Below are 22,799 nucleotides of genomic sequence, written 5' to 3'. Positions count from 1 at the left end.
GCTCTTTCTCTACAACGAAATGCCAGATTAAAGAATGAATCGTCCTGCTGGAGGAATTCTCGGACGTTATGTTGCTGCATGCATCGTGCGTTGACCAATGTTTTCCTATTCTAGTGCCTGGTTGAAGAAATCTACAGTTATCCAATCTTGACCAGTTGCAGTGCACAGCGATAGACGTTGCTGATGATCTCCGGGGACCCGCCTCTTCTATCCAACACCTAATCCTCACCGGTCGTGACCGACTCGGAAAATCGCCTCTTTAAAAGCATGCCCATACTCTCCAATGTTTCTTCAGTCAGCTCACGATGGATCCCAACACTCATACAGTCGAGCTTACCCACTCCGCTTCCACCAGTACATCCTCTCTCCCAAACAGTCCCACCGAGACCGTCGTTCATCACTCTCCCGAAAAGTCCACATCAACCGTCACCGTCCTCGACGCTGAAAAGCAGGTCAATCCATGGGACGGCTACGAGGAGGATGAAATGCCCGAAAAGATCCAGCCGCGCCTGGTGCGCAATCTACGGCTGCAGGCCTTCTCTATCTACCGGAGACTATTCTCGGTCGTGTTCTTAACGAACATGGGTATCTTCATCTCCTACGCAATTCGTGGATATCATTCTCAGAAGATCGCGCTCGTCGCCGTTGCGAATATATTTATTGCTATTCTCATGCGGCAGGAACACGTTATAAACGCGCTTTTCGCAGTCGCATGTTCTGTTCCTCAGTCGTGAGTTCTCTTTACCTAATAGGTGTGAGTGCTTTCGGTTGATTGACGCGTCTTTTCAGATCGCCCTTCTTCATTCGTAAGACGGCTGCGAGGGTGTATCACAATGGAGGCATCCATTCTGGTGCTGCTGTTTCGGGTACAATCTGGCTCGTCCTTTTGGCGGTCCAAGCGACTAGAGAACTCGTTCAAGGCAAAGAGGTACGTTTCCGCTTGAGGTAATTGTTCGCTTGATTCTAAATGACTGGTGTATTTCCAGACTTCGGTGGCGACCGTGTCACTGACGTACATTGTCCTTGCCTTCTTAGTTGGGGTCGTTGCATTTGCTTACCCCACCTTCCGAGTCAAGCGCCATGACGCGTTCGAACGCATGCATCGGTTCATGGGGTGGACTGCGACTGCATTGGTTTGGTCTCAGGTACATTTATCGCTCACTCAGATATCTATGTTCATTCTGACACATCGATTGCAGGTCGTCGTCCTCACCAATGATTACAAGGGGGACAAATCTCTCGGACACGCCTTGGTACACTCTGCTCCGTTCTGGCTCATGATGGTGTTGAGCTGGTCCTTGATTCTTCCATGGACGAAACTGCAAAAGGTTCCTGTCCGAAGCGTCGTCCTCTCCAACCATGCTGTCCGTCTCTTCGTCGACTATGGCCAGTCATTCTTACACCGTCTCCTGAAAGTCTCTGACTCCGTTTCACTTAGGTCCACATCCCGTTCCGGGCTCTTTCCAACGGTTCTCCACGGATCCGCTCAATGAATGGCACAGTTTTGCCACGATTGCTGCTCCTGGAGTGACCGGTTACTCGATTATCATATCTCAGGCAGGCGACTGGACGACGGAGATGATCACGAACCCACCGAAGGAGATCTGGGTGAGGGGTATCCCGACGTGTGGTGCGCTTCGGATTGTGCCTCTGTTCCGGAGGGTGCTGTTCGTTGCTACCGGCAGTGGTATTGCACCGTTCACGCCTCACATACTGAGTGGTAAGATTGAGCATAAGCTGTTTTGGATGGCACCGAATACGCGTGCAACATTTGGAGACCCGTTAGTTGATGATATATTGGCGGCGAGTCCTGGTGCGGTGGTGTACGGTATGTAGAAAGTTTTCTTAGTCGCAGATAGGATCTGATGAGGTTATCAAAGATACGCGAAAGCATGGGAAGCCCGACATCGTCAAGCTCACGAACCGTCTTGTGGATGAATACAAGCCGGAATGTGTTTGTGTTATTTCCAACCAGAAGCTGACGGAGAAAGTGATTTATGGTCTTCGAAGCAGAGGTATACTCGCATTTGGGGCTATTTTCGACTCATAGACATCTTTCGATATCTGTCTCCTCCCTCTCTCGCTTAACATATAATGTCCCTCCAAAGCCTGACATAGTGTACTCATTGCGTCTGCGACACGATGAGAAGTATATAGAAAACCCTTAGGGCCATTCGTAGATGTAAAGAAGTCTTCTACTCCACTTAATTGAAATTAATCATGTAGTGTTCATTTCTTCATTTTGAACTCGGGTGCCTAGGGAGGTCTGTGGCGACCGATGAAGAGCTTTTCATTTACATACGACTAATCAAAGTTCGTGCCTGAAGGCCTGACATATGTCCTTTCGATCTACTTTGTAGCGTGAGTGTGCAATAATTTCACCCTCTCTTGAAGTATCATCACTGGGGTGTAGACTGCGAATATAGAGGTAATATGGTCCTACGGTCCGTCTAAGAGACTATCCGTATCGATGCAAATGTGATTCTTTCATGGAGATACAGGTGGCTCTGCCCGATAGTATCTCGTAAGAATTGAGTCCATCATGGACCCTGCGTTCCAGTGTCGGGCATTGGGGCGATGAGATTAATTTCCGAGAGGAAAGTACCGATCCCCGTGTCCGGCGCCACCTGATTCTAGACCTGTTGTGACGACGTGTAAAGGTTCGCCTTTATTATCTGGCGAAGATGTTTTTGAGAAATCAATACTCCAGGTGGGCGATTGCGAAGGGCATTTCGGTACAGGTTTCTTGCGCAAATCGTCCCGACGCCAGAAACACCATACTCGGAGTACGTCCGCTTGAGTTCCGAAGACGAGGAAAACTACAGTTCCCACTTTTATATATCACTTCGTTAGAGATAGAGGAATGAGAACTAGGCCCGGCTCACTCGTCGCTAAGTACATTTCTCCGATAAATGTGTGATCATTGAACATAGCAACGAAGTCGATCCTAGGTCATTGGTGAGTGTTGTGAATAGTGATGACGTTAAGGACTAGACATACACTATGCCAAAGAGAATATACAGCCCGAATACCAGAACGCGAAGCAATAATGCCACATAGAGCCCAGTGGAATGTCGAGCCTGTCGCATTCCACGGTAGTTGCGGTAGATAAATATAGCAAGGTAGACTATCAGGAAAGACCCATTAAATTCTGAGGTTTGTTGTGTACGAAACACGTACTTTCAAGAGAAACAATGGCGACACAAACTATGGAGGTGAACAAGCTCATAGCATTGTAGCTAGAAAATGCCATGAATTTACGAAGGGATGCAGACAAGGAAGCTTACAGAGGTAAGTATACCAATGTACAGTATAGTTTTCTGTGGTGGCGAGATACTAAGTCTGGATGGGAGAGAGATATAACAAGGGCTGCAATGCTAAACGAGCATTGTACCAAATAAGGAACCGACAGCATCTACATTTGTTGAGTGCATACGCAAGGTTAGAAAAATATGGTAGACGTACTACAACCATCCTCCCCTTACCGACGGTTGGATAATCATATCCTCCAATAGTAGTGACCGTCATATGATACACAAAAACTAAAATTGCGACCGACCACATGGGTGTGATCCCGTACAGCAGTGATGTCTGTGCGATACAAAGGGGTTTCGGTGGCTCCGGTGAATCTGGTTCATGCTTCCCGGCGTAGAACAGTAAAAGAGAGAAGATCCCAGAAAATATCCAGGTCATGCAGAGGTTAATGAGCGTCGGATGCCGACCAGCACGGGTCGAGAACAGAAAGGTAAGGACAAGAAGCGGCAGTAATATAGTGTTCGAAATTAAATTGAAATAGATCCAGATACCCAATAGCACCGGAGGGACAGGACCCATGTCGGAAAAACCTGTCCGTTGAGAGACGTTAGCTAACTTTTGTAGATGAGTTGGATTACACACCAGTGAGGATCCATAGAAGCCGTAGTAGTGATGATATGAGACTACGACTATCCTAGTACTGCAACGCAAACAAGAATAGAAAAAGAGCCTGCTCTTGCAGTTGACAAATGAATGAGGGCTGGGAATCTGCCAGCAGAAGAATCGAGGTAGGAGGGCCACGAATTCGTGGATGAAAGATCAGGAAGGAGGTAAAGGTGCCATCATTGCCTGCATAGGCTAGCTGATATCTTCCCATTGCTTTCAACACTCGTTCGAGTTGGAATGATCAACTTGAAAGCAACGAACTCCGATCAAACACAGCCCCAGGTCCGCTGCGGGATTCGGCCCGAGGGATAGGTTTACATGAATTAAAATTTCCAAGAGCAAGAACCTCGTGCTAGCGACCATCCGTCGCCGTAAGTCGCCTCAACTGGATTTTATATTCCCTTCTGTATGTCTCCCGGCCTTGTTTTTTTTGTCAGCTTGTAATTGGCGGCCGTCCTTTGGCCATCCTTGATGCCAACTTCCCGTTCGAATTATAATCCATATGGACACAGAAGCGATAAGCATTGTTGGTAACCCAGCCTCAGAGTGATCGTGGACCGCTGTGTATTCTGGGGAACTCGATCAGTTTCATCGCTTGAAAACTGACAGCGAAGCGACCTACTATTTAACAGCAGCTCATAAAAATAGAAGCCACCTCTTTCATATATTATGACCGTCATCAACGATGAGCTCGTCGAAACCATCTACGGGGAACTCGTTCGTCTCCACGTATCTACTGGCAACAGCCAGAGCTGGCGTCAGTTCGCTGTTGACCTCTCTTTAATTGCCCTCTCGGTCCGGTCAGTGCTTGTCCAATAGCATTGTTACTTGACCTTGCCGAGGCTCGTGGAAACTGATGCAGATCTTTCACAGGACGGGGTATTTGGTAGATACGTTCGCTACCAGGACTGTCTTTAAAAAATTGGTGATTGCTCTTCGCGAGGTACTTTCATTCCTCTACTTCCTACATGCACAAGTCTGACTCATCTGTTCCAGAAAAGTCCACTATTTAAGGATGTTGTCCATCTCTACGAACCTACTGCGGATCAGTCATTTTTCATCAACATCCCCCGCTTTCAATCTCGGGCTCCGGAATTCCGTGATACTATCTACGTGTCTGTCTCGGGCCACCTAATGTCCCCCCCAGAGAATGTTTTGAACACTCTTCGAAGTATCGAGATCCACGCCACCGATATCTCCTGTACCCTTCCTTCTGACCTTCCTGTGGATATAACAGTCCCCCTCGCGGCGGTTCTCTTGGAGTACCCCATCGCTTATGTCCCACATGGCGTAATACCGCCAGAACGCCAGAGTCTCGATGTTTACGAGTGCCTTCTTCCAGGAAGAGTGACAATTGTCAAGTTTTCCTGTCCTTCTTCCTTGGTGAGCCGCGAAACAATCATCAGGAGCCTGCATTCGCGGTTCGGTATAGATGCTGAGGTGAAGTGCACGTCCGAGACAGTGGATAGGCTGGTTCTATAATATTAGCAAGCCTACAATTGGCTTCTATTCTTTCATGTTACTCTATCTGGAGCAACCGATATTATCGGCGCACCAATTTAATCCTGTACTTATTTTTCTTTATTATGCATCAGGCGCGCATCCGACGTTCACATCACGTTGCGCCGAGCCGGTAGATCATTATAACAAAAGGTACTTTTATAGGTCGATACTCGTAAACCACTTACGAGTCCGTGATACAGCCCCGACTGGCATCCGTCACTGTCTTGACGTACTTGTACAATGTTCCCTGTGAAACCTTCAAAGGGGGTGGCACCCAACCTTTTTTCCTCTCCTCCAGCTCCTCATCTGAGACGTGGAGCTCAATTGTATTCTTCACGGCATCAACAGAAATGACATCCCCATCTTGGACGAAGGCAATAGGCCCGCCCACCTGGGCTTCTGGAACAACATGGCCGATACAGAAACCGTGGGATCTAGAAACACAGCCATATCTTAAAATCTCGGAAAGGCCATATATGCAGTAATTGCTTACCCCCCACTGAATCGTCCGTCCGTTAGACACGCCACATCGAGCCCTAGGCCAGCACCCATGATGAGACTCGTCGGCTTTAACATCTCGGGCATACCTAGCAAAATAAGGGTGACATTCTAAATCAAACCGGATGGTATTACTTACCAGGACCACCCTTGGGACCTAGATACCTGAGAATGACCACCGTCTTCTCGCCCTTCTTGATAGAGCCACTCTCCACAGCGTGGACAAAGTCGGACTCATTGTCGAATGTCCGTGCTTTACCGGTGAAACTGAGCCCTTCTTTACCTGTGATCTTGGCAACGGCACCTCCGGGAGCGAGATTTCCTCGCAGTATCCTAATTTGCAAATCTGTTTCATGATGCAGGTCATAAAGGTAGATATTACGGTACCTAAGGTGCCCTGTTGACTTGATAGGTTTGTCCAAAGGCCGGATAACGTCCTGCGTCGAATCTAGCTCGCCGTATTTGTGTGTCCATCGGTCGAGATTCTCCCCGAGAGTACGGCCTGTGACGGTCATATTGTTCCCGTCAATAAGTTTGTGCTTAAGGAGGAATGCAAGAATCTCTGGTGTGAAAAGTAGTCAGCTCGTACTTAGAACGGTGAAAAGCAGAAAGCATACTAGGAATACCACCGATTTTGTACACATCCTCCATGACATATTTTCCACTAGGTTTTATATCAGCGAGGAAAGGCGTGCGATCTGAGACAGCCTGGAAGTCATCAATGGTTAGGGTGATACCAACAGAATGGGCAATGGCAATCAGATGTAGGACGGCGTTAGTTGAGCCACCAAGAATCATTGTCAAGACCTATGGGAAAAAAACTTAGAAACCGCGCGCAGGACATAGGAGCTACAATACATGCCATCGCATTTTCAAAGGCGGAGCGTGTCATAATATCCCGCGGAAGTATGCTCTTTGAGATCAAGTCGTACATGGCTGATCCCACGGAGGCTATTTCCTCGTGTTTTTCTCGAGATTCAGCCGGGAAAGAGGATGATCCGGAAAGCGTCATGCCCATGGCTTCCGACGCGCTAGCCATTGTGTTCGCAGTGTACATCTAGAATAGAATAAGCCCGAGATGCCATGACGATAGAAGATGAAACGTACACCACCACAAGCTCCGGGACCAGGGCACGCGTGTCGAATGGTGTTATAACGCATCTTTTCGGCTGCGGGAGTCATTCCATCCTGCAAGTATTTGCCATACGCCTGGAATGCAGAGACCAGATCCAGTTGGGGAGCACCCTCACAAGAGCCTGGTCGTATTGTTCCACCGTACACCATGAGGCCAGGTCGATTAAGACGCCCAACTGATGCTAGTAAGTACACATTATATCACGACAAAAAATATACTAACGAGCCATTAAAACGCCGGGCATATTTTTATCACAACCCGGTATTACCACCATACCATCAAGATGATGCCCACCGGCGGCAGACTCGACCTGGTCGGCAATGAGGTCGCGTGATGGGAGGGAATAAGACATTCCGCTTGTGCCCATGCTAATGCCATCGCTGACGCCGACGGTACCAAACTGGTACCCGATGAGATCTGCTTTTTGCAAGGACGCTTTGACCTCTTGTCCGAGACCCAAGAGGTGTTTGTTGCATCTGACAAAGAGGTGGAGACAATGGGCAACAAGCGGGTGAGATGTCTTACGGGTTCCCTTCGTACCTATCAGAGGCCGAGAATTAGTCAGAGCGTAAGATTGAGTGAAACGAATGGCCCACCAGACACTGGCTACTCCAACCATCGCCTTATTGAAATCTTCATCAGATGAGATTTCGTCCGTCGCGTAAAGCATGGCCTATACAAGTCTCTGAGATTTTCCATTCTGACTCACAGAGTGAATAGAATACCTGGCTTGCACCTTGGTCTTTTGGTTGGGTAACGACCCGACTGTACTTGTTCATAATAGGTTTGTCGCGACATGCTGCCGACGACCAGAACGACCTTGTAGACCGTCCCAGAGAGGGTCTATGTCTGAACATCATCGCGTCGAGAAAAGTCTGAGTCTGAGTCTAAATTCGGTCCAAAATGGACAAGATTTTTGGTTCATTCTCCGTTACGTAATCTTTGCACCAAATTGTACGTAATTTAAGCTTCCTCGGCATCAACTCATGCTCCGGACTTCCTTTTTGGTTTAATATCCCCTGTTCGACAAGAGATTATTCAATTTCAATCTTTTGTCTATAGGTCGTCCGCTGTCGTTCCTTCTTCGGCTTGTGTGTATTCTAGACATAAATCTAGTTCGATAAATTGAATATATGAACGAGTTTTTTTTGTTTCGAACCCGTGGCGATCTTTTTGACTCCACGGGTGGGCAGACGCATCGAAAAACATCCACGGTGCGAAGTGGAATAAAGTTGGATACCAGTCTCTGGGGCCTGTTTTACTCAAAAGAGTATCAGGGGAGCTTAGATTGGCTGAACGATCCCCCAAAAATCGATCGTGTTTCAGCTACAAACCAATCATAGCATTTATCGCGAATTTGAGGGGCTCATGAGGGAAAGGAAATGACCAACAAATATGGGAGATGAGGTCCAGAATTTTGCAATGAGGACGCGAGAAAATGGGGAGTAATTACAAATGATTTTTCATGAGGGTTTTTTCATAGTAACTTTAAACGAGAGGTTGACCTTCAACATCCGCGACATCCCTTTTTTCCTTTTTCATTCAGGCGGGCGGAAGCATACGCTGGGTGAGACGTATGGGATTGTCGGGCTGCATTTAATTGGTGCCTTTATTCCTCCGCAACCGTGATCGTCATCCGACTCCTGCAAACGGCAGTATATGAGACGCTTCGATTGTTTGTTTCTGCTCTTTCGACTCTCCCAGCTCTAGTCTTTCAATAGTCAGGCCATTAGCTGCGCACTCTCTTCCACCCTCCTATGGATGGCAAAGACCGAGGCGACAATTCTGGCAAGCGAAGTTCTCTGCCAAGCAGTCTAATTCCCCATCTATATACAAGCCCACAGAAAGCCAGGAACAGCTCTACTAGGACGACGCTCCCTGAAGCTGGGGACGACGAAGACATGGAGTCGGAGCATCCTGGGCCCTCACCACCGCCCCTTTCTCACCGTTCTGCCACCACTCCTTTATCCTCTGGGTCGTATCCCTCAAACGTACCACGTACTGTGCACGCATTTGGGAGCTACGAGGCGGGTTGGCAAGGTGACCCCTCTGCGCCGCCTGGCCTCAGTGGTTCTTCTTCCATTCCACATGGTCCACCTAGTCGACGAGCCGACGAAGGCCAAGACACGGTCGCTGCTCGTCGTGGCACCCCGACTTCCTTCGCTGTCCGGGCCGGCGCTCCTCCTGTATCCTCCGTAGCTTACCCCGCCGACGTGCACCGTCCATACGCGGGATACGAGACGGCGGTGTGGCAAGAAAGTCCTGCGGGATCACCTGCGCCAGCTCGTCCCAGTGGCTCTTCTTCCGTTTCGCATGGTCAGCCCATCCGAAGTGACCCGGCGTACTATGTCTCCAGTTCTAGGGGACCCTCTGGCGGGTACACTCTGCAGCATTCACCTGACTACGCTCCTTGGCGGGAGGGGGAAGCTGGACCGTCTCACGCACACTACGACGCCAGAGGTGGAATGAGACAAAGGTATGCTCCTGAGCCGCAACCTAGTCCGTCTCGTGGAATGGGACACTACGAACAGGTTTATAGAAGGGATTCTGTGCCTCGAAGTGAACCGCCAGTCCCGTCTCATGGAATGAGTCAATACGACGAACGCGCCGCGGTGGGGTACCGCAGGGAACCAATCCCAAGAGATACATATATGGGTGGCGGGCCTCCGGTCACTCATTGTACGTGGTTACCCATTTATGTCGCTGCGCGTCAGGTAGAGCTGACTGATATTTAGACAGTCCGTATAGTGTGAGGCCTCAGTATCAAGAAATATCACCCTCGCACGGAATACGCGCCGGACCTGAGAACTTATACAGTGAGGTGCTTCCTCCACGACAAGTGCCGGCTTACATCCTCCCTCCCATTGCTGCGCCTAGTGGACTGTCTGAAGAGGTCTCTAGTAGCGGTACTGATGACGACGGTGATGGCGAATACACCCCAACCAAATCCCGGCGAGGCAAAAAGCGTGTGAGAAGCACAAGCCCCGGAGGAGACGATTCGAGACGAAAGAGTGTCAAAAAGACACTTATAGCCTGTGATTTCTGCCGCGGTAAGTGTCGAAGTGAAGAAGGTTGTTGTTATATATTCAATACAAGTTATGTTAGGACGGAAACTACGCTGTGACGGAGCGAGACCGTCATGCATGAATTGCACGGCTCGAGACAACCGGCCTTGTGTATATCAGTCGACCCCGAAACGACGTGGACCGGGCAAGAATCCTAAGCCAAAAACCCCCAAGACGAAGAAAAGAAGCAGTACGAGGGCGCGAACGAGCGAAAGTGTGCGTGCCGAGGGACCATCATCATCGGTAGAGGATTTTGATATGGCAAGCTCGGCGTCCGAGCGCCAAAGAGCGTCGCCATCTCCCGAAGAAGTCAATCAGTCGGATCCGTCTGAGGTGACGGCAACGGGTCCGAGTCTGTACCTAACAGATGATAACTCCATGGCACCACGAGGATCTCAACGGAATGTACGACGTGGAATAGTGACACCGTCGCCACCAGGGAAGAGGGGAAAGAAATAGGCAAAAAAATGGTGGGATACTATTATAGTCTGGCAGGAGGTAGGTATTATCCTAATGGCGGTACCGCGGTCGGTATAGGCGGCCTGGGAAGCGCATTCGGGGAAGATTCCCGCTCCCGTTGGTTCTGGATCATTTGCAAAGGCCGCTAAGGGCCATTACAGTTGGTTGCAGTTTCGCCCAGTTTCCCCACATTCATATCCCCCTGTCCACCAATGACAGATCCTCCCGATTCTATTTACGTATTCCGTTGCTATCCGCTCTTTTCTTAGCCATTTATATGCGCACTCCGGACGCATGCCTACGGCTCTCACGATATGATTACCCCGAAATCGGTTATTTCACAGCTCTACCTTAGTTGTAGCGACAGTTTTATAGTGTTGCTGTATATTGTTTAGGATAGGCGAAACTAATAGTATAGAAAAGCCTGGACTGCAGGCGTAATACAAGCTGCGAGCGGGAGCGCAAAGGGGAGATTGGATTTGGACCTTGGTTTCCTCCGATTGGTTCGGTGGGAATTAGCATGTGTCGGTTCTTCATCAGAGTTTTCAAAATCACCGCGCTGAGCAGGGACCCTGGGCCGTTGTGGTCTCTCTCCGTTCCAGCGTCACGTAGCGCCGACGGTTCGCTGAGAGCACTGAGGACGGCGCGATGATGATAGCTGAACACCGGATTCAGGACGAGCGAGCGGGGTCTGCCGCCGGAAGTCACCTCCAGCCCAGCCTTGCCCTTCCAAGTCATGTCACTCACGTCGGATCTGGCCTTGATGCGCCCGGTACGCGGTTTGCTTCTCTCCACCATCTACATGGTTGCTTACAGCCATGGCTGACCCAGCCGCTCCTTCCTTAGAATTTACCTTGCTCGTCGCTGGCTCTCGTGGAGGTCAGTATTCTTCTTCTTTATCCTGCTCAGATACCTCCTTATTCCGTCTCGGATCAGGCAAGACCTCTTTCCTGCGTCTCTTACTCGATACCTTCAATGTCTCGCACAGTGCGACCCAGGACCAGCTCACTTCGGTCGCAAAGTTCGTTCAGGGGTGCAGCGGCCGTACTTCTCACATTCGCTCTGCTTCTATTGATGTAGTCCTTGACCTCGACGGCAACGGCCCGCTCCGGACGCTCACCCTGCATCTCGTCGACACTCCTTCGCTCGATTTTAGGGATGAACAGCCCGCTGAGAGGCTTGTGGCGGACACTCTCAGATACGTAGAGTCGCGCTTTGCAGAGTCTATTGAAGACGTGAGCGCCTATTATTTCTTGCCTTTGCTGGCACCTCCTCAAACAATATCTCCATCATTACAGGATCGCAACCCCTCCACCACCGACCGCTATGTTCATCTGTGCGTATTACTATAATTGTCCCGTCGACGCGTCCTGAACGCCACATTTACAATATGACAGGTGTCTATATTTTCTTGACCCGGATCAAATTGTACCATCACAGATACCTGCGCCGCTCGCGCCGCCTCGTGCTCGTGCAAACAGCTTTTCACAGCCTGACCATGACCCCCTCATTCTCGAGCTCCCCGTTGCCAACAATCCTCTCTTGACACGACCCACTTTACCCTCCGCCGACATTAATACCATTCGCCGTTTGTCAACACGAGTTAATGTCCTACCTGTTGTCTCACGCGCAGACATCCTCTCCAATGACCGGCTGGCCGCTGTCAAAATGGCTATACGCAGAGATCTAGCTGCGGCTGGCATTGGTTTCGGAATATTCGACGATGCCTACCACAGCCATCCGGGTAATATCTCGCCTAGCAATGGTGAATTGACCAATGGCTACGTAAATGGTACCAGCTCTGCCACCAGCTCCCCTCCATCTTCTCCCGTCACATCCTCTTTGAGACTTCCTTACGCTCTGATTTCGCCGGATATATATTCCCACAGCGACGGAGTTCCCAGGATACCTATGTCACGGCAGCAGCTCGTTCACCAGTACACTCCCTCTTACCATTCCCCTCCAAAACTCGTCCGAGGAAAATACATTCGCAGTTATCGCTGGGGTTCTCTGGATGTTTTAGACCCATGTCACTGTGACTTTCTGCATCTGCGCAATGCTATTTTCCACCACATGGAGGTAAGTCGCTCGCGCCCGGGTCCCTGCACCCGTCTGATGTGATCTCAGACTTTGCAGACGTATACGCGGGACTATCTATTCGATAAGTTCAAGCTTGAATACCTGCAGACCTCACGCCCTTCACTGTCCCGACACCTCGTCCAAAATCAGGGTATATCACGGACGTCAGGTGCTATATCCTCGCGGCCCATACTGGCCATAGATACCGCAGGTCCACATAATTCCATCAGTCGGCATCATTCACTCTCCGTCTCTCGCGACGCCTCTGCGTCTGCTGCAAGAGACATGCGTCCTACTCTTCCCCGTCCTTTACCTGACATCTCTGTCAGTGCATCGACGAAAGGTCTGACCAGTACGTCCAACGGCTCGTACTTCGCAACGTCTCTAACCGACTCGCGTTCAGAAGCCAAACAGCGCACCAAAAAAATTACGGTGGCGTGCAACTTTTGTAGATGTGAGGGCCGCCTTTTCTCCCCATTGTCTTCGTTAACAAAGTTCCTTAACAGCTCGCAAACTAAAGTGCGATGGCGGGCGACCAGCATGCAGTCAATGTGTGAAGCGGTCAAATTCATGCGACTACATGCCTCAAAGCAAACGTCGTGGGGGTATGCGAACAAGTCGAGACCGAGACAGCGGAAGCGACAGTGCAGACGAACCATCTCCTGATGCTCTGGATACTCCTGTTTCTGAAGTGCCGTCACTATCAATCTCTCGGAGGACCTCGAACGCGGGGAGCATGACACCGCTACCTTCCTTAGGGGTATCAACAGATGCGTCTACGTCTTCCGTTCGATCGAAAGGTTCCATGAGTGAATCGCGCTCGTACTGGGCGGATAACGAACTGCCGCACATCGCAACCCTATCTCTACCAGAACGGTCCCCAGCTACGCCGGTACCCATGTCCGCCCCCCCTCTCCCACCTATTAGACCGGCCTCAGAACACCAAGCGGCCCAACGCAAGCGTGCAGCTACAACTCCCGGAAAAAGTGGTCGTCAACCATCAACTTCTGGACCCAAAGTTGTGGCTTGCAATTTTTGCAGAGGTTCGTTGCGGAAACCTTATATATTCTACAGCTTCTCACCGGGTGTTTTTCTTTTTGTTCTAGCCCGGAAGACGAAGTGCGACGGAGCACACCCCGCATGTTCCAGCTGTGTCCGAAGGAACTTGTTGTGCAACTATGTCAATGACCGTAACGGGGGGGATCCTTTGAGGAAGGCACCAAAACGAGCGTCTAATGCGCGTCCTTCGCCTCCTTCACCACCTTCCTCCAGGATGGTGCCAACACCTTTGAGTGCGAAAGAAGAGAATGATTATGCCCTCTATGTGGAAGGAGGGGGGGAGTACGACGTGAAAAGGATGATGGAACATCCTGATATAAATCGCCCCTCAAAGAAAATGCGTATCGAGGGTTCATCCATAGCTGTTGATGCGATACCCTAGCGCCTTTTTGTTGGATCTATTCATGGATCAACGTCTGTAGACTAAGTATTTTTTTTTACCCATGCTTTCCCTCTGTTTCTGTTGTGTTATTTAGGGCTGGACGTTAGCAGTCATGACTTTGGGCATGGGACTGTATCTGTATTTGTTTTCTTCAGTTAAGCAGTGGAATTTAATCGGTCTTTTTGGATACGCTCTATCTCGTTGTTAACTTATTATTCTTCTCCTATTTTCGTGCTTGTGAGAAAATAGCGTGGCCAACTCGCTTCTTGTTCTGGTAATGGCTACTAATTACGACCCTGATTTGATTTGCCACTTGTCGTACCTTCTCTCTTTCGACTTTCGAGTCGCTTTGACCAGTTCGTGCCGTGTGAGACCAAGTGTTTCTCACTCCAAGGCAGACTTTCGCTCGTTCCTTTCATAAACTCACTTTCCCCTATACATATTATATTCCAGCTCTCTTTTTTCCCTCGGACACATTCAACCATGTTCTCGTTGCGACGGAAATCTACCAAGCCGGTCGAAACTCCTAGGATACGTGGCTCACCATCTCTTCCCGAGCTTAATCCTCAGGGAATCCCATGGCCGGAAGATTTGGTTGACATAAACAGCATCCGCGACGACCAACCACCGGTATCCCCAACCCATAATGGCCCAGCGAAGACATCTTTCGGAATGGAGGTCCATTCGCCAATACCGTTTCATAAACCTTTCCGTTCACCAGGAAAACCAGCCGAAGGTGGACCCATCTCGTCACTATACATGACACCGCACCCGCCCTCCGCTTTCAGGACGACGAAATACAGCCAGCGCCGGGCCCGCCTGCCCCCTACTTTCAATTTAATGGTACGTCGATCGTTGTGGTATTTACGTCAAAAAGGGCATCTTAAATCCGGACGGGACAGGTCGTCGGGGGCCAAGGGACAGGAAAGACCTCGCTTCTTCGTCTTCTTTTGGAAACGGCCGATATATCCCCTGCCGCCACTGTCGACCAGCGTGCTGCGGTTGACCAGTTCCTGAGAGGGGCTCCGAAGGCTACTCAGGATATTCATACTGCTTGTGTCGAGATATGCGAGTCAAGGTTCGATCGTATGTTGTTGTCGGTCATCGACACGCCTGGGTTGGATTTTGTAGAGGGGAGGGAGCTCAAGTTGGAGAGACAGGTTAGTGGGGTTTTGAAGTATGTGGATGCTCAATATTCGGATACAATGAGTGAGGTGCGTTGGCTTGTTGGTGGTTGGTTTTTTTTTCTCTGACTTGAACGTGTGCTAGGAATCCAAAGTAATACGGAAAAGCAAAGGAGATCAACACATTCACTTGTGAGCAAATGAAGCCTGTAGGGACCGGTGCGCTTGCCAATGGGAATAGTACGGTACCTTGACAGCGTTCATTTTTTCCGGCCGATAATTAAAGGTATGAAATCGATTCCGACATCCGAATTCGAAAAGTAAACCTGTTCAGGCTCCGTATTGCATGGCTGAAAGCGTACCGGTCTCTGCAGTGCAATTGATAAGTCTTTAGTTTATCTGACCTTTTATCACAGATGCATCTATATGATTCACCCTTCTTCTATCATGACCGTTGCCGCACGACGTGCACAGTCATCCTTACCCATTAGAACACGCTCAGAGGCAACCGTCTCCCAACGTACTCCCCCCGATCTCGTACCGGATACTTCCTCTGGTGACGACTCCGACGACGAGGGACAGGCTGCTCTTACCATGTCCCCCGCTGAAATTCGCGTCATTCGGCGTCTTTCAGCTCGTGTCAATGTCCTTCCGGTCATCTCCCACGCAGATTCCCTCACCGATGACAAACTCGCAGCCGTGAAAGCAGCCATTCACAACGACCTTGCAGATGCAGGTCTGGGATTTGGAGTGTTCTCTCACGGAGACGAGCCAGAGACCCCCAAGAAGAGGCGGGCGGTGCATACCAAAAGTCAGACTGAACCGAATGGGACCAGCAACGGACGCGTTGCAGATGAAAGTGAAGGAGAGGAAGAAGGCGAGCGGCAATCGCGCCCTATCATCAAGCTTCGCTCCTCGCGCCATTCCAGCACCCCACGAGCCATATCACGCTCGCGTTCCCGTCGTCGCGATCTGTCTGTTGCCGCTGACGACCACCGTCGACCCGTTTCGCCCGACCTTGACGATAAAGAAAGCGTTGCCAATGTTCGCTTCTCAGCAGCTGTGGTTGCCAAATCGACGGCTGATCTGGCCTCGCTCATGCCGTTTGCTCTCATCGCTCCGGAGTCGACGAAGAACAGGCACCGGGGTCAGTTGTTGAACACAGCGCCTTCTTCTCCCGTTCCTTCTTCGGAGGATGGACATTCTCCGTCTATTGATATGACGGTTTCTTCTGTCCCACACACTCCTGCTTCCCTCTCTGGCGCGCGCAATCCGACTTTTCTTGGACCCCCGGAGGATTTAAAAGGTGTATTTGTGAGGAAGTTTAGATGGGGAACTGTCGACGTCCTGGATCCCAATCACTGTGATTTTGCCGCTCTGAGAACGGCCGTGCTGTCTACTCACTTGAATGTTCGTGTTTGCTCGTTTCCGTGTTTCCGTCTGGGTGATCTAATTTGACATTTGTGGTCGTAGGTTCTGAAGACTCACACCAAAGAGGTCCTGTATGAGAAGTACAGAACAGAAAAACTCCTCGCTCGCAGGGCGACGCGTCAAATCACAGATGGCGAGAGGGATCGGTTGCTGGAAGGTGCGTCTATCCCATTTGAATGGAAAGGACGCGTGCTCACGCGGTTATAGAGATGGGATTGTGACTTCTCTGATCTACATTCATTGCTTCATGTTCTTATCATTTATACCCATTTCTTTTGTTTTTTGCTTTGTATATCAGTATGCCTGTTCGTTTTGCTGCACAGCATTGTGTAGCGGCTTGGATGGATAGTTTAGGACTCATCATATCATCATTGAATATTAATACCTGTTCTCCTGTTGAGCAGGGCGACCGGTGCAGGGATAATAAGTCCTCGATTTGAAATGACCACCAGAGAGAAACTGGAGGTGTAGATGTCTGTTGCAGCCCTTTATTATACACGATGAAGTGACGGCTGCTATTTGATAGGTACATTATTAATCGGCATTCCCGACGCTATTGTATCACCTGTACGCCTTCATCAAATCCTCGGCAATGCTTGGCAATGCAGGGAAACGCAGGAGTGATTAGTCGATTGGGACCATCCCGATCCCGATCTCATTTCCGAATATCGCTTCCGCGGTACCCGGGCCCCTGCGACCTGTCCTGAACGGCGCCATGTCGCTGTCCGGCCCGAGCACCCCAGTCCCCCGGCCTTCCTCCAAAACCTCTTGCCAAACACCGTTGTCACGCTTGCCGCCTGCCCCGCCTCCATTCCTTTATGGTCCTGCCGCCTCTGATATAACCCTCCCGATCAGATCTTCTCTTACACTTGTGTACATGACTCCACCCTTGAAGCCATATGGTACCTCCATCTCAAGATTCTCAACTTCGAATACTCATCTCTAAGAATCGTTCATGTTAATGGATATTAAACTAGCACGCCGAAGTTTCGTCCCTCAAGATCCTGCGATGACATTCTTCGCTAGCGTCCCTACCATGATCATTAGTTAGCGGCAGCGCGCATATATGTATCCGTATACCCTTGGGTTAACATGAGTGCGCTAACTGTCACCTTCTCCAATATATCTCAGAATTTGCCATTGATAGAGTACTTAACTTTGATTTGCGCCTTGCCAAAGGGAGCAAAGTCTTTACAGCCAACGAGGACCGGCAAAAAATCCTGTCTTTGAAACAAGCGAATTGCATTGATATGCCTCTATCTCCAGTACTAAGTATGGCATTACGGTGGATTGGTAATGTGATACTATGTAATCTAATTTTTATTACCCTATTGCTCTTGGTTCGATTCCCCATGCGCGAGTAACTTTCTCATGACATATATTTCCTTCCGATTAAGACCTCATATTACAAACCACATTTTCTACGGTTGTCAATCCAATCATAATGTCATCATCCGGCTTGCTAAGGTTAAATTTTTAGGTTATCCCTTGGTTGATTACCGCATTATGCTCTGTACTTGTATATCTTCTCTTGGGGTTGTTCAACTTCAACATCCATTCTTTCAATGCCAACAAATGCCGTGTTCTGCATCGCCTCATGCCCCTCCCGTGAGCTGTCCCCGAGCCATCCCAGCATAAATATCTCCACAGTCAGTGTTCCTTCGTGTCAGTATATCTTCATTTGTGTCGCTTTTGCCGACCACCTATTTCTCTCAAAATTACCATGCCTTCAACCATGCACGTATTTGCCATTCATGGCCAACAGCCACCTTCAGTACGTACCACCCAGTGTTCATCATGGCGCTGCAATTAATTGCGAGTCAGGCTATTTTACAGTTGCCTACATTTGAACTTGTTGTACTCATTCAAGAAGGACCGGTTTGTGGAGCCAGCTTATCGCCTAAGCTTCAACTACTGATCCTGATTCTCATTTAGTTCGACCTTTCCTTGGTCCGTACTTTAGTCGACATGTATGATGCCGATGATACTCCTGCTGAGAGGATGCAGAGTCGTCTGGAAGGTACGATTTCCACAATATTCAGACCCTCATCATTCATTTCATTTCATTTTCCCAGGAAACCATATTTACTACCAGTTTCAGGAGGCTGTCACCGAAATTGCCTCCCTCTATAACAGTACTCTCTATGCACAGCTCCTCCGGTTGCCCACCATCAGTCCACAGATTCATACTCCGCTTCCTGATCTTCCGTCAACCTCTTTGGCTTCACCGTCAGGCTATCAGTCACTCCCGCTAGAATTAATAAATCACATAACCGATTTCTCCAATCAATCCACCCTGATATCTCTTCGCCTCTTGGACAAAGCATTGCATGCTGTAGCCAGTCAATATAGCCATACACACCTCAAACTGAGTCTTCCCTCCCACTGGCGCACCATGTATATGCCAGCCACAATTGAACGTATCTGCCATGGCGAGGAAATAGGCATAGCAACCTTCTCCCGTATCTGGAATGTCGGTAACTGGGCAGTCTCTCTGAATCTCACCAACTGGTCCATGGCCAATGTCGCTTTCTTCTTCTCCCTTTTTCCCCACCTCAAGTCCCTCACAATTCAAGGCCACAACTGCCAGATTGCCAACAACCCGATCATCCTGTTCCCGTTTCTGTGTCCACCTCACATCCAGCATTTGAAGGTGCACAATGTAACCTTCCTAACCACAGGCAATGAATCACATAGCGTCGAGGCTATGTTATCCCCTGGCACCCACCTTAGATCTCTGGAAATATCAGGATTGATTAATGGCAATATCGTAAGTAATAATTCCTTCAAACACTCCCTTATCTAATCTTTCTTTATTCAGCCCACCTTTCCAAGAATGTCTTTGTCACATAGGGAGGAATGGCGTGCATGATGGGGAATCTCTACTTACCTCACTCCAGAGATCTCTTGTCCTCCACCTACCACTCTTCGCTCGATCACGACTCGTTCTCCTGGTTTCCATGTCCTTCTGCCACAACTGGGCGTGCCGACTCCCGTGCAAACCTTTCAAGAAGCTGTTTCCCTCGATAGTTTCAAACATATGATTTCTCAGCTTTTTTCCCTCCCAGATGCTGAGGACACCTTTGTCCCATATCTCGAGCTCACAGAAACTTATCCTTGTCTTCTTTGTGCACCTCGCCTCACCCGACTTGACATTGGTTTAACCAATGACCTCCTTCATTTGGGCCCTCTCATCTTTCGTGAAGTTGGCACCACCCTCCGTTTTCTCCAACTACAACTACGTAAGTTTATCACACCTTGCTTTGAAAATCATTCTAACGGGATCTCCCATAGCATATACTTGCCCTGAGGGTTGGTACCCCATTAGCGGTTACATGTCCCTCAGGGACTTGCAAGTTCTCAACTCTCTTGCAATTGTGGGTTCCATGGGAAACATCTCTTACGCCCTTCGCACGACGCAATCCTGGTGGAGTCCCTATAAGTTCTACCCTACTTCTACCTTCCAGCTCATCATCAACATACCATCCTGGGAGATGCGCTTGTTGCAAACCCGCCTTTTACCTGTGAATGTGCGTACCACCCTCCAGGGTACGACATACAATCCTCAAGGTTTCTTTCATGGGTATTGTGGCAATGTCACGATTTGTCTCAATGGAACACGACTGGCTGGAGTTAGGCCTCAAGATCAAGCCCATGGGGACCATGTTGTAGCAGTACTTAAGGCCGACCCTAATCTTTCTGCTGCCAGCTTTACATGCATAGTATCATCTTTGAACTGAAAAGATGCTTGATTCAATTCAATCATACTTTTTTTAAAAATTTTTGTTTCTCATTCTCCTTCGATAACTCTGCCCGGATATACTATATTATGTATCACTTCGAGCAGACTAGCTTCATTATGAAACAGTAAATATCATACCCAATTTGTTCTGCTCATGCCCTGACCAGTTAAATGACAGACATTTCAGACACAAGGTTTTGTATCACGATGTGTCATGTCACGCTACTCAACTATGGGCGCACCAAAGGATGCCAACTTGAAGGACGCAACTATGTAGCTCTAATTACATTACAGCTACAGCCGCTGATGACTTCGATTCCTTTTCGTCAGCAACGCCAACTTTCTCAAGATTTGTGCTCCACACCAGAACCTTTGAATGTGCGGTTACCTGCCTGTCATTGAGCATTATACAATAGTCAGAATAGAAAATTGGCACCTTTTCTACCCGAAAATTCAAAACCTGGAGACCCTCAACCGAAGACGCACAAGAAAGAGCTATATAAGATTGTCCATGCTCAAACACACCTGCGAGATCAATCTTGACAAAATCGAGTGTCTGTCCCTGGCTTTTGTGAATTGACATCGCCCATGCCAGCACCAGAGGTCTTTGCCAACATAGCATTCAGTAACGGGTAGAAGAAAAATTATAGCATCCACTCACAGTTGAGAGTGACAGGCTAAGAGCTTCCCCTCTGGGTCCTCGATATGAAACTCTTCACGGCAGATGAGTACTGCTTCTACCACCACCTCTCCCTTCAGCCGAGGTAAGCTGTACTCAAACAGTACCAATGTTAGCGACCGATTATGCAAACAAGATCAAACAACTAAGCGTGACTCGCACTTTGGTCAGGTGCTTTATGTTGCTTGCAGGTTTGCGTGCAGGGAGCTATCGCTTAGTGGAGCGAGAGTGAGTTCAGACTAAGTTATCGGGTGAATAAACTTTAGTTCAAGACTGAGGTTTAAGACCTGCAGTCGAGCTACTTAAATACAGTTTGGGTCGTGCTAAATATACTACAAGTGTCTGCAACAGTGTGTTACACGTACTGAACCCTCATGGAGAATGCGATCAAGTCCGGAGAATTAGTATAGCAGGATTACGAGAGAGAGCCGATAAGATAAGATAAAGCGTGAAATCGTAATATTACCCCCCTGTTAAGGCAGTCGTCCCAACTGCGATATGACTTGGTTTCGGAAGGTAGGCTCCTACGAGAGAGGGTGCGTTTGGTTTTACCAGGTATTCTTGAATTGCCTGTACCAATGGGTGGTCGACTTCTGACTCGGTTACAGATTCATGTTCGGACCAGGAATCTGATTCGTCTTCATTTTCCCACCATTCCGCGGAAGGTCGAGTGATGAATGAGACCTGTTCAAAGTCCTCGATTGCGTCTCTGGCGTTGTCCAGGTCTTGTTCATCTACCCAAGAGTTTTCCTCTCTTGGATATCCCTTCCACTTGACCAGGTATTCGATTCCGGTGCGACGTCTTCGTCCTCTCCCCGTTGCTCTTTCTCTTCGGTCTACGATTTCTTCTACTTCATATTGCTCTTGTCCGTCTACTAGGTCTGGTGGTGGGGCTACGGGCTGTATTTGAATTGGGAACTCCGGCGGATGGTATGGGGTGAGCAGGTTTTCATTGAAGCGGTCATGGATCTTCCAGGTAGCTGGTAGACGTAGCTTGTACGCTGAAGCGCCATGTTTGGATAGTACCTCGAATGGCCCGATGCGTTTGTCTCCTAACTTCTTCATTGGTCTAGGAAGATGCAGGTTTGTGGAATCCAGCCATACTTTGTCTCCTGGTTGGTATTCCACTGCCGTTCGTTGGTGCTTGTCGTATTGCCGCTTCATTGTCTCTGCTGCCTTTTCCAGGGCTTTTGTGGTTTGCTCGTGGACTTTTTGTATGTCTGCTATGAAGTCCTTTGCTGCGGGGTTCGTTCCTTCTTTTATGGTGAGCGGAGCAAGATGGGGTTTTTGTCCATGATTGATTTCGAATGGCGAATATCCAGTCGCGGAGTGCTTTCGATTATTGTGCTGGAAAGCCGCTAATGGTAGCCATTCGCTCCAATCATTCTGTCGATGATTGATGAATATTCTGAGGTATTTTTCAATCTCTTGGTTCGCCCTCTCCGTTTGTCTGTCAGTTTGCGGGTGGTATGCCGTGGACGGGTTTCCTTGTATGTGCAACATCTCATACAGCTCCTTCATGAACTTGGACACAAATTGAGGTCCTCGATCAGAGATCACCTTTTGAGGCATTCCGTGTTTGGCCCATACGTGGTCTCTAAGAATTTTGGCCCACCCTGCTGAGGTTAACTCCGTGGAGCAAGGTACGGGAATGACCTCTTTTGAGAATCGGTCTACGATCATGAGTATGGCGTTGTATCCATTGGAGTCAGGTAATTCACC

General features: G+C 49.1%; 8 protein-coding genes across 8 annotated transcripts; 6 read left to right on the top strand and 2 right to left on the bottom strand.

Moving 5' to 3' along the window:
- Nucleotides 1-9: 9 nt before the first annotated feature.
- EV420DRAFT_1035503 (uncharacterized protein) lies at nucleotides 10-2,212 on the top strand. Its single transcript, XM_060465430.1, has 7 exons — nucleotides 10-85; nucleotides 138-730; nucleotides 790-928; nucleotides 987-1,145; nucleotides 1,200-1,386; nucleotides 1,439-1,828; nucleotides 1,881-2,212. Exons 2-7 carry the CDS (start codon nucleotides 306-308, stop codon nucleotides 2,048-2,050), a joined length of 1,470 nt encoding a protein of 489 aa, XP_060335401.1. The 5' UTR covers nucleotides 10-85; nucleotides 138-305; the 3' UTR covers nucleotides 2,051-2,212.
- A 33-nt stretch (nucleotides 2,213-2,245) lies between these two features.
- On the bottom strand, nucleotides 2,246-4,180 carry EV420DRAFT_1515664 (uncharacterized protein). Its single transcript, XM_060471903.1, has 7 exons — nucleotides 3,896-4,180; nucleotides 3,466-3,845; nucleotides 3,288-3,415; nucleotides 3,181-3,239; nucleotides 3,001-3,127; nucleotides 2,886-2,947; nucleotides 2,246-2,831 (listed from the first exon to the last, which is right to left on the bottom strand). The coding sequence occupies exons 1-7, from the start codon at nucleotides 3,909-3,911 to the stop codon at nucleotides 2,584-2,586; spliced, it is 1,020 nt and encodes a 339-aa protein (XP_060335400.1). The 5' UTR covers nucleotides 3,912-4,180; the 3' UTR covers nucleotides 2,246-2,583.
- A 410-nt stretch (nucleotides 4,181-4,590) lies between these two features.
- On the top strand, nucleotides 4,591-5,403 carry EV420DRAFT_1475783 (uncharacterized protein; the record flags this gene model as incomplete). Its single annotated transcript, XM_060469291.1, has 3 exons — nucleotides 4,591-4,721; nucleotides 4,795-4,864; nucleotides 4,918-5,403. The coding sequence occupies 3 exons, from the start codon at nucleotides 4,591-4,593 to the stop codon at nucleotides 5,401-5,403; spliced, it is 687 nt and encodes a 228-aa protein (XP_060335399.1).
- A 202-nt stretch (nucleotides 5,404-5,605) lies between these two features.
- EV420DRAFT_1637847 (dihydroxy-acid/6-phosphogluconate dehydratase) lies at nucleotides 5,606-7,836 on the bottom strand (the record flags this gene model as incomplete). Its single annotated transcript, XM_060476766.1, has 8 exons — nucleotides 5,606-5,858; nucleotides 5,918-6,011; nucleotides 6,062-6,484; nucleotides 6,540-6,729; nucleotides 6,776-6,979; nucleotides 7,030-7,232; nucleotides 7,280-7,730; nucleotides 7,783-7,836. 8 exons carry the CDS (start codon nucleotides 7,834-7,836, stop codon nucleotides 5,606-5,608), a joined length of 1,872 nt encoding a protein of 623 aa, XP_060335398.1.
- A 978-nt stretch (nucleotides 7,837-8,814) lies between these two features.
- Nucleotides 8,815-11,039, top strand: EV420DRAFT_1744704 (uncharacterized protein; the record flags this gene model as incomplete). Its single annotated transcript, XM_060480105.1, has 3 exons — nucleotides 8,815-9,736; nucleotides 9,793-10,107; nucleotides 10,163-11,039. The coding sequence occupies 3 exons, from the start codon at nucleotides 8,815-8,817 to the stop codon at nucleotides 10,579-10,581; spliced, it is 1,656 nt and encodes a 551-aa protein (XP_060335397.1). The 3' UTR covers nucleotides 10,582-11,039.
- Nucleotides 11,040-11,066: 27 nt separating this feature from the next.
- Nucleotides 11,067-14,312, top strand: EV420DRAFT_1515650 (GTP binding protein). The gene is made up of 9 exons (XM_060471902.1): nucleotides 11,067-11,353; nucleotides 11,413-11,460; nucleotides 11,518-11,816; nucleotides 11,880-11,917; nucleotides 11,979-12,660; nucleotides 12,709-13,012; nucleotides 13,064-13,114; nucleotides 13,167-13,703; nucleotides 13,767-14,312. The coding sequence occupies exons 1-9, from the start codon at nucleotides 11,230-11,232 to the stop codon at nucleotides 14,099-14,101; spliced, it is 2,418 nt and encodes an 805-aa protein (XP_060335396.1). The 5' UTR covers nucleotides 11,067-11,229; the 3' UTR covers nucleotides 14,102-14,312.
- Nucleotides 14,313-14,330: 18 nt separating this feature from the next.
- On the top strand, nucleotides 14,331-17,120 carry EV420DRAFT_1035126 (septin family protein). The gene is made up of 6 exons (XM_060465428.1): nucleotides 14,331-14,944; nucleotides 15,004-15,315; nucleotides 15,371-15,417; nucleotides 15,642-16,635; nucleotides 16,699-16,813; nucleotides 16,866-17,120. Exons 1-6 carry the CDS (start codon nucleotides 14,585-14,587, stop codon nucleotides 17,003-17,005), a joined length of 1,968 nt encoding a protein of 655 aa, XP_060335395.1. The 5' UTR covers nucleotides 14,331-14,584; the 3' UTR covers nucleotides 17,006-17,120.
- A 1,259-nt stretch (nucleotides 17,121-18,379) lies between these two features.
- Nucleotides 18,380-20,396, top strand: EV420DRAFT_1637845 (uncharacterized protein; the record flags this gene model as incomplete). Its single annotated transcript, XM_060476765.1, has 7 exons — nucleotides 18,380-18,430; nucleotides 18,481-18,534; nucleotides 18,592-18,676; nucleotides 18,732-19,426; nucleotides 19,478-19,520; nucleotides 19,557-19,898; nucleotides 19,951-20,396. 7 exons carry the CDS (start codon nucleotides 18,380-18,382, stop codon nucleotides 20,394-20,396), a joined length of 1,716 nt encoding a protein of 571 aa, XP_060335394.1.
- Between the last annotated feature and the right edge of the window lie 2,403 nt (nucleotides 20,397-22,799).

Source organism: Desarmillaria tabescens (genome assembly GCF_030435595.1).
Source record: "Desarmillaria tabescens strain CCBAS 213 chromosome Unknown EV420scaffold_6, whole genome shotgun sequence".
Classification (NCBI taxonomy): domain Eukaryota; kingdom Fungi; phylum Basidiomycota; class Agaricomycetes; order Agaricales; family Physalacriaceae; genus Desarmillaria; species Desarmillaria tabescens.
The sequence above is the reverse complement of the archived record's forward strand: the minus strand, read 5'-3'. Positions and strand labels throughout refer to the sequence as shown.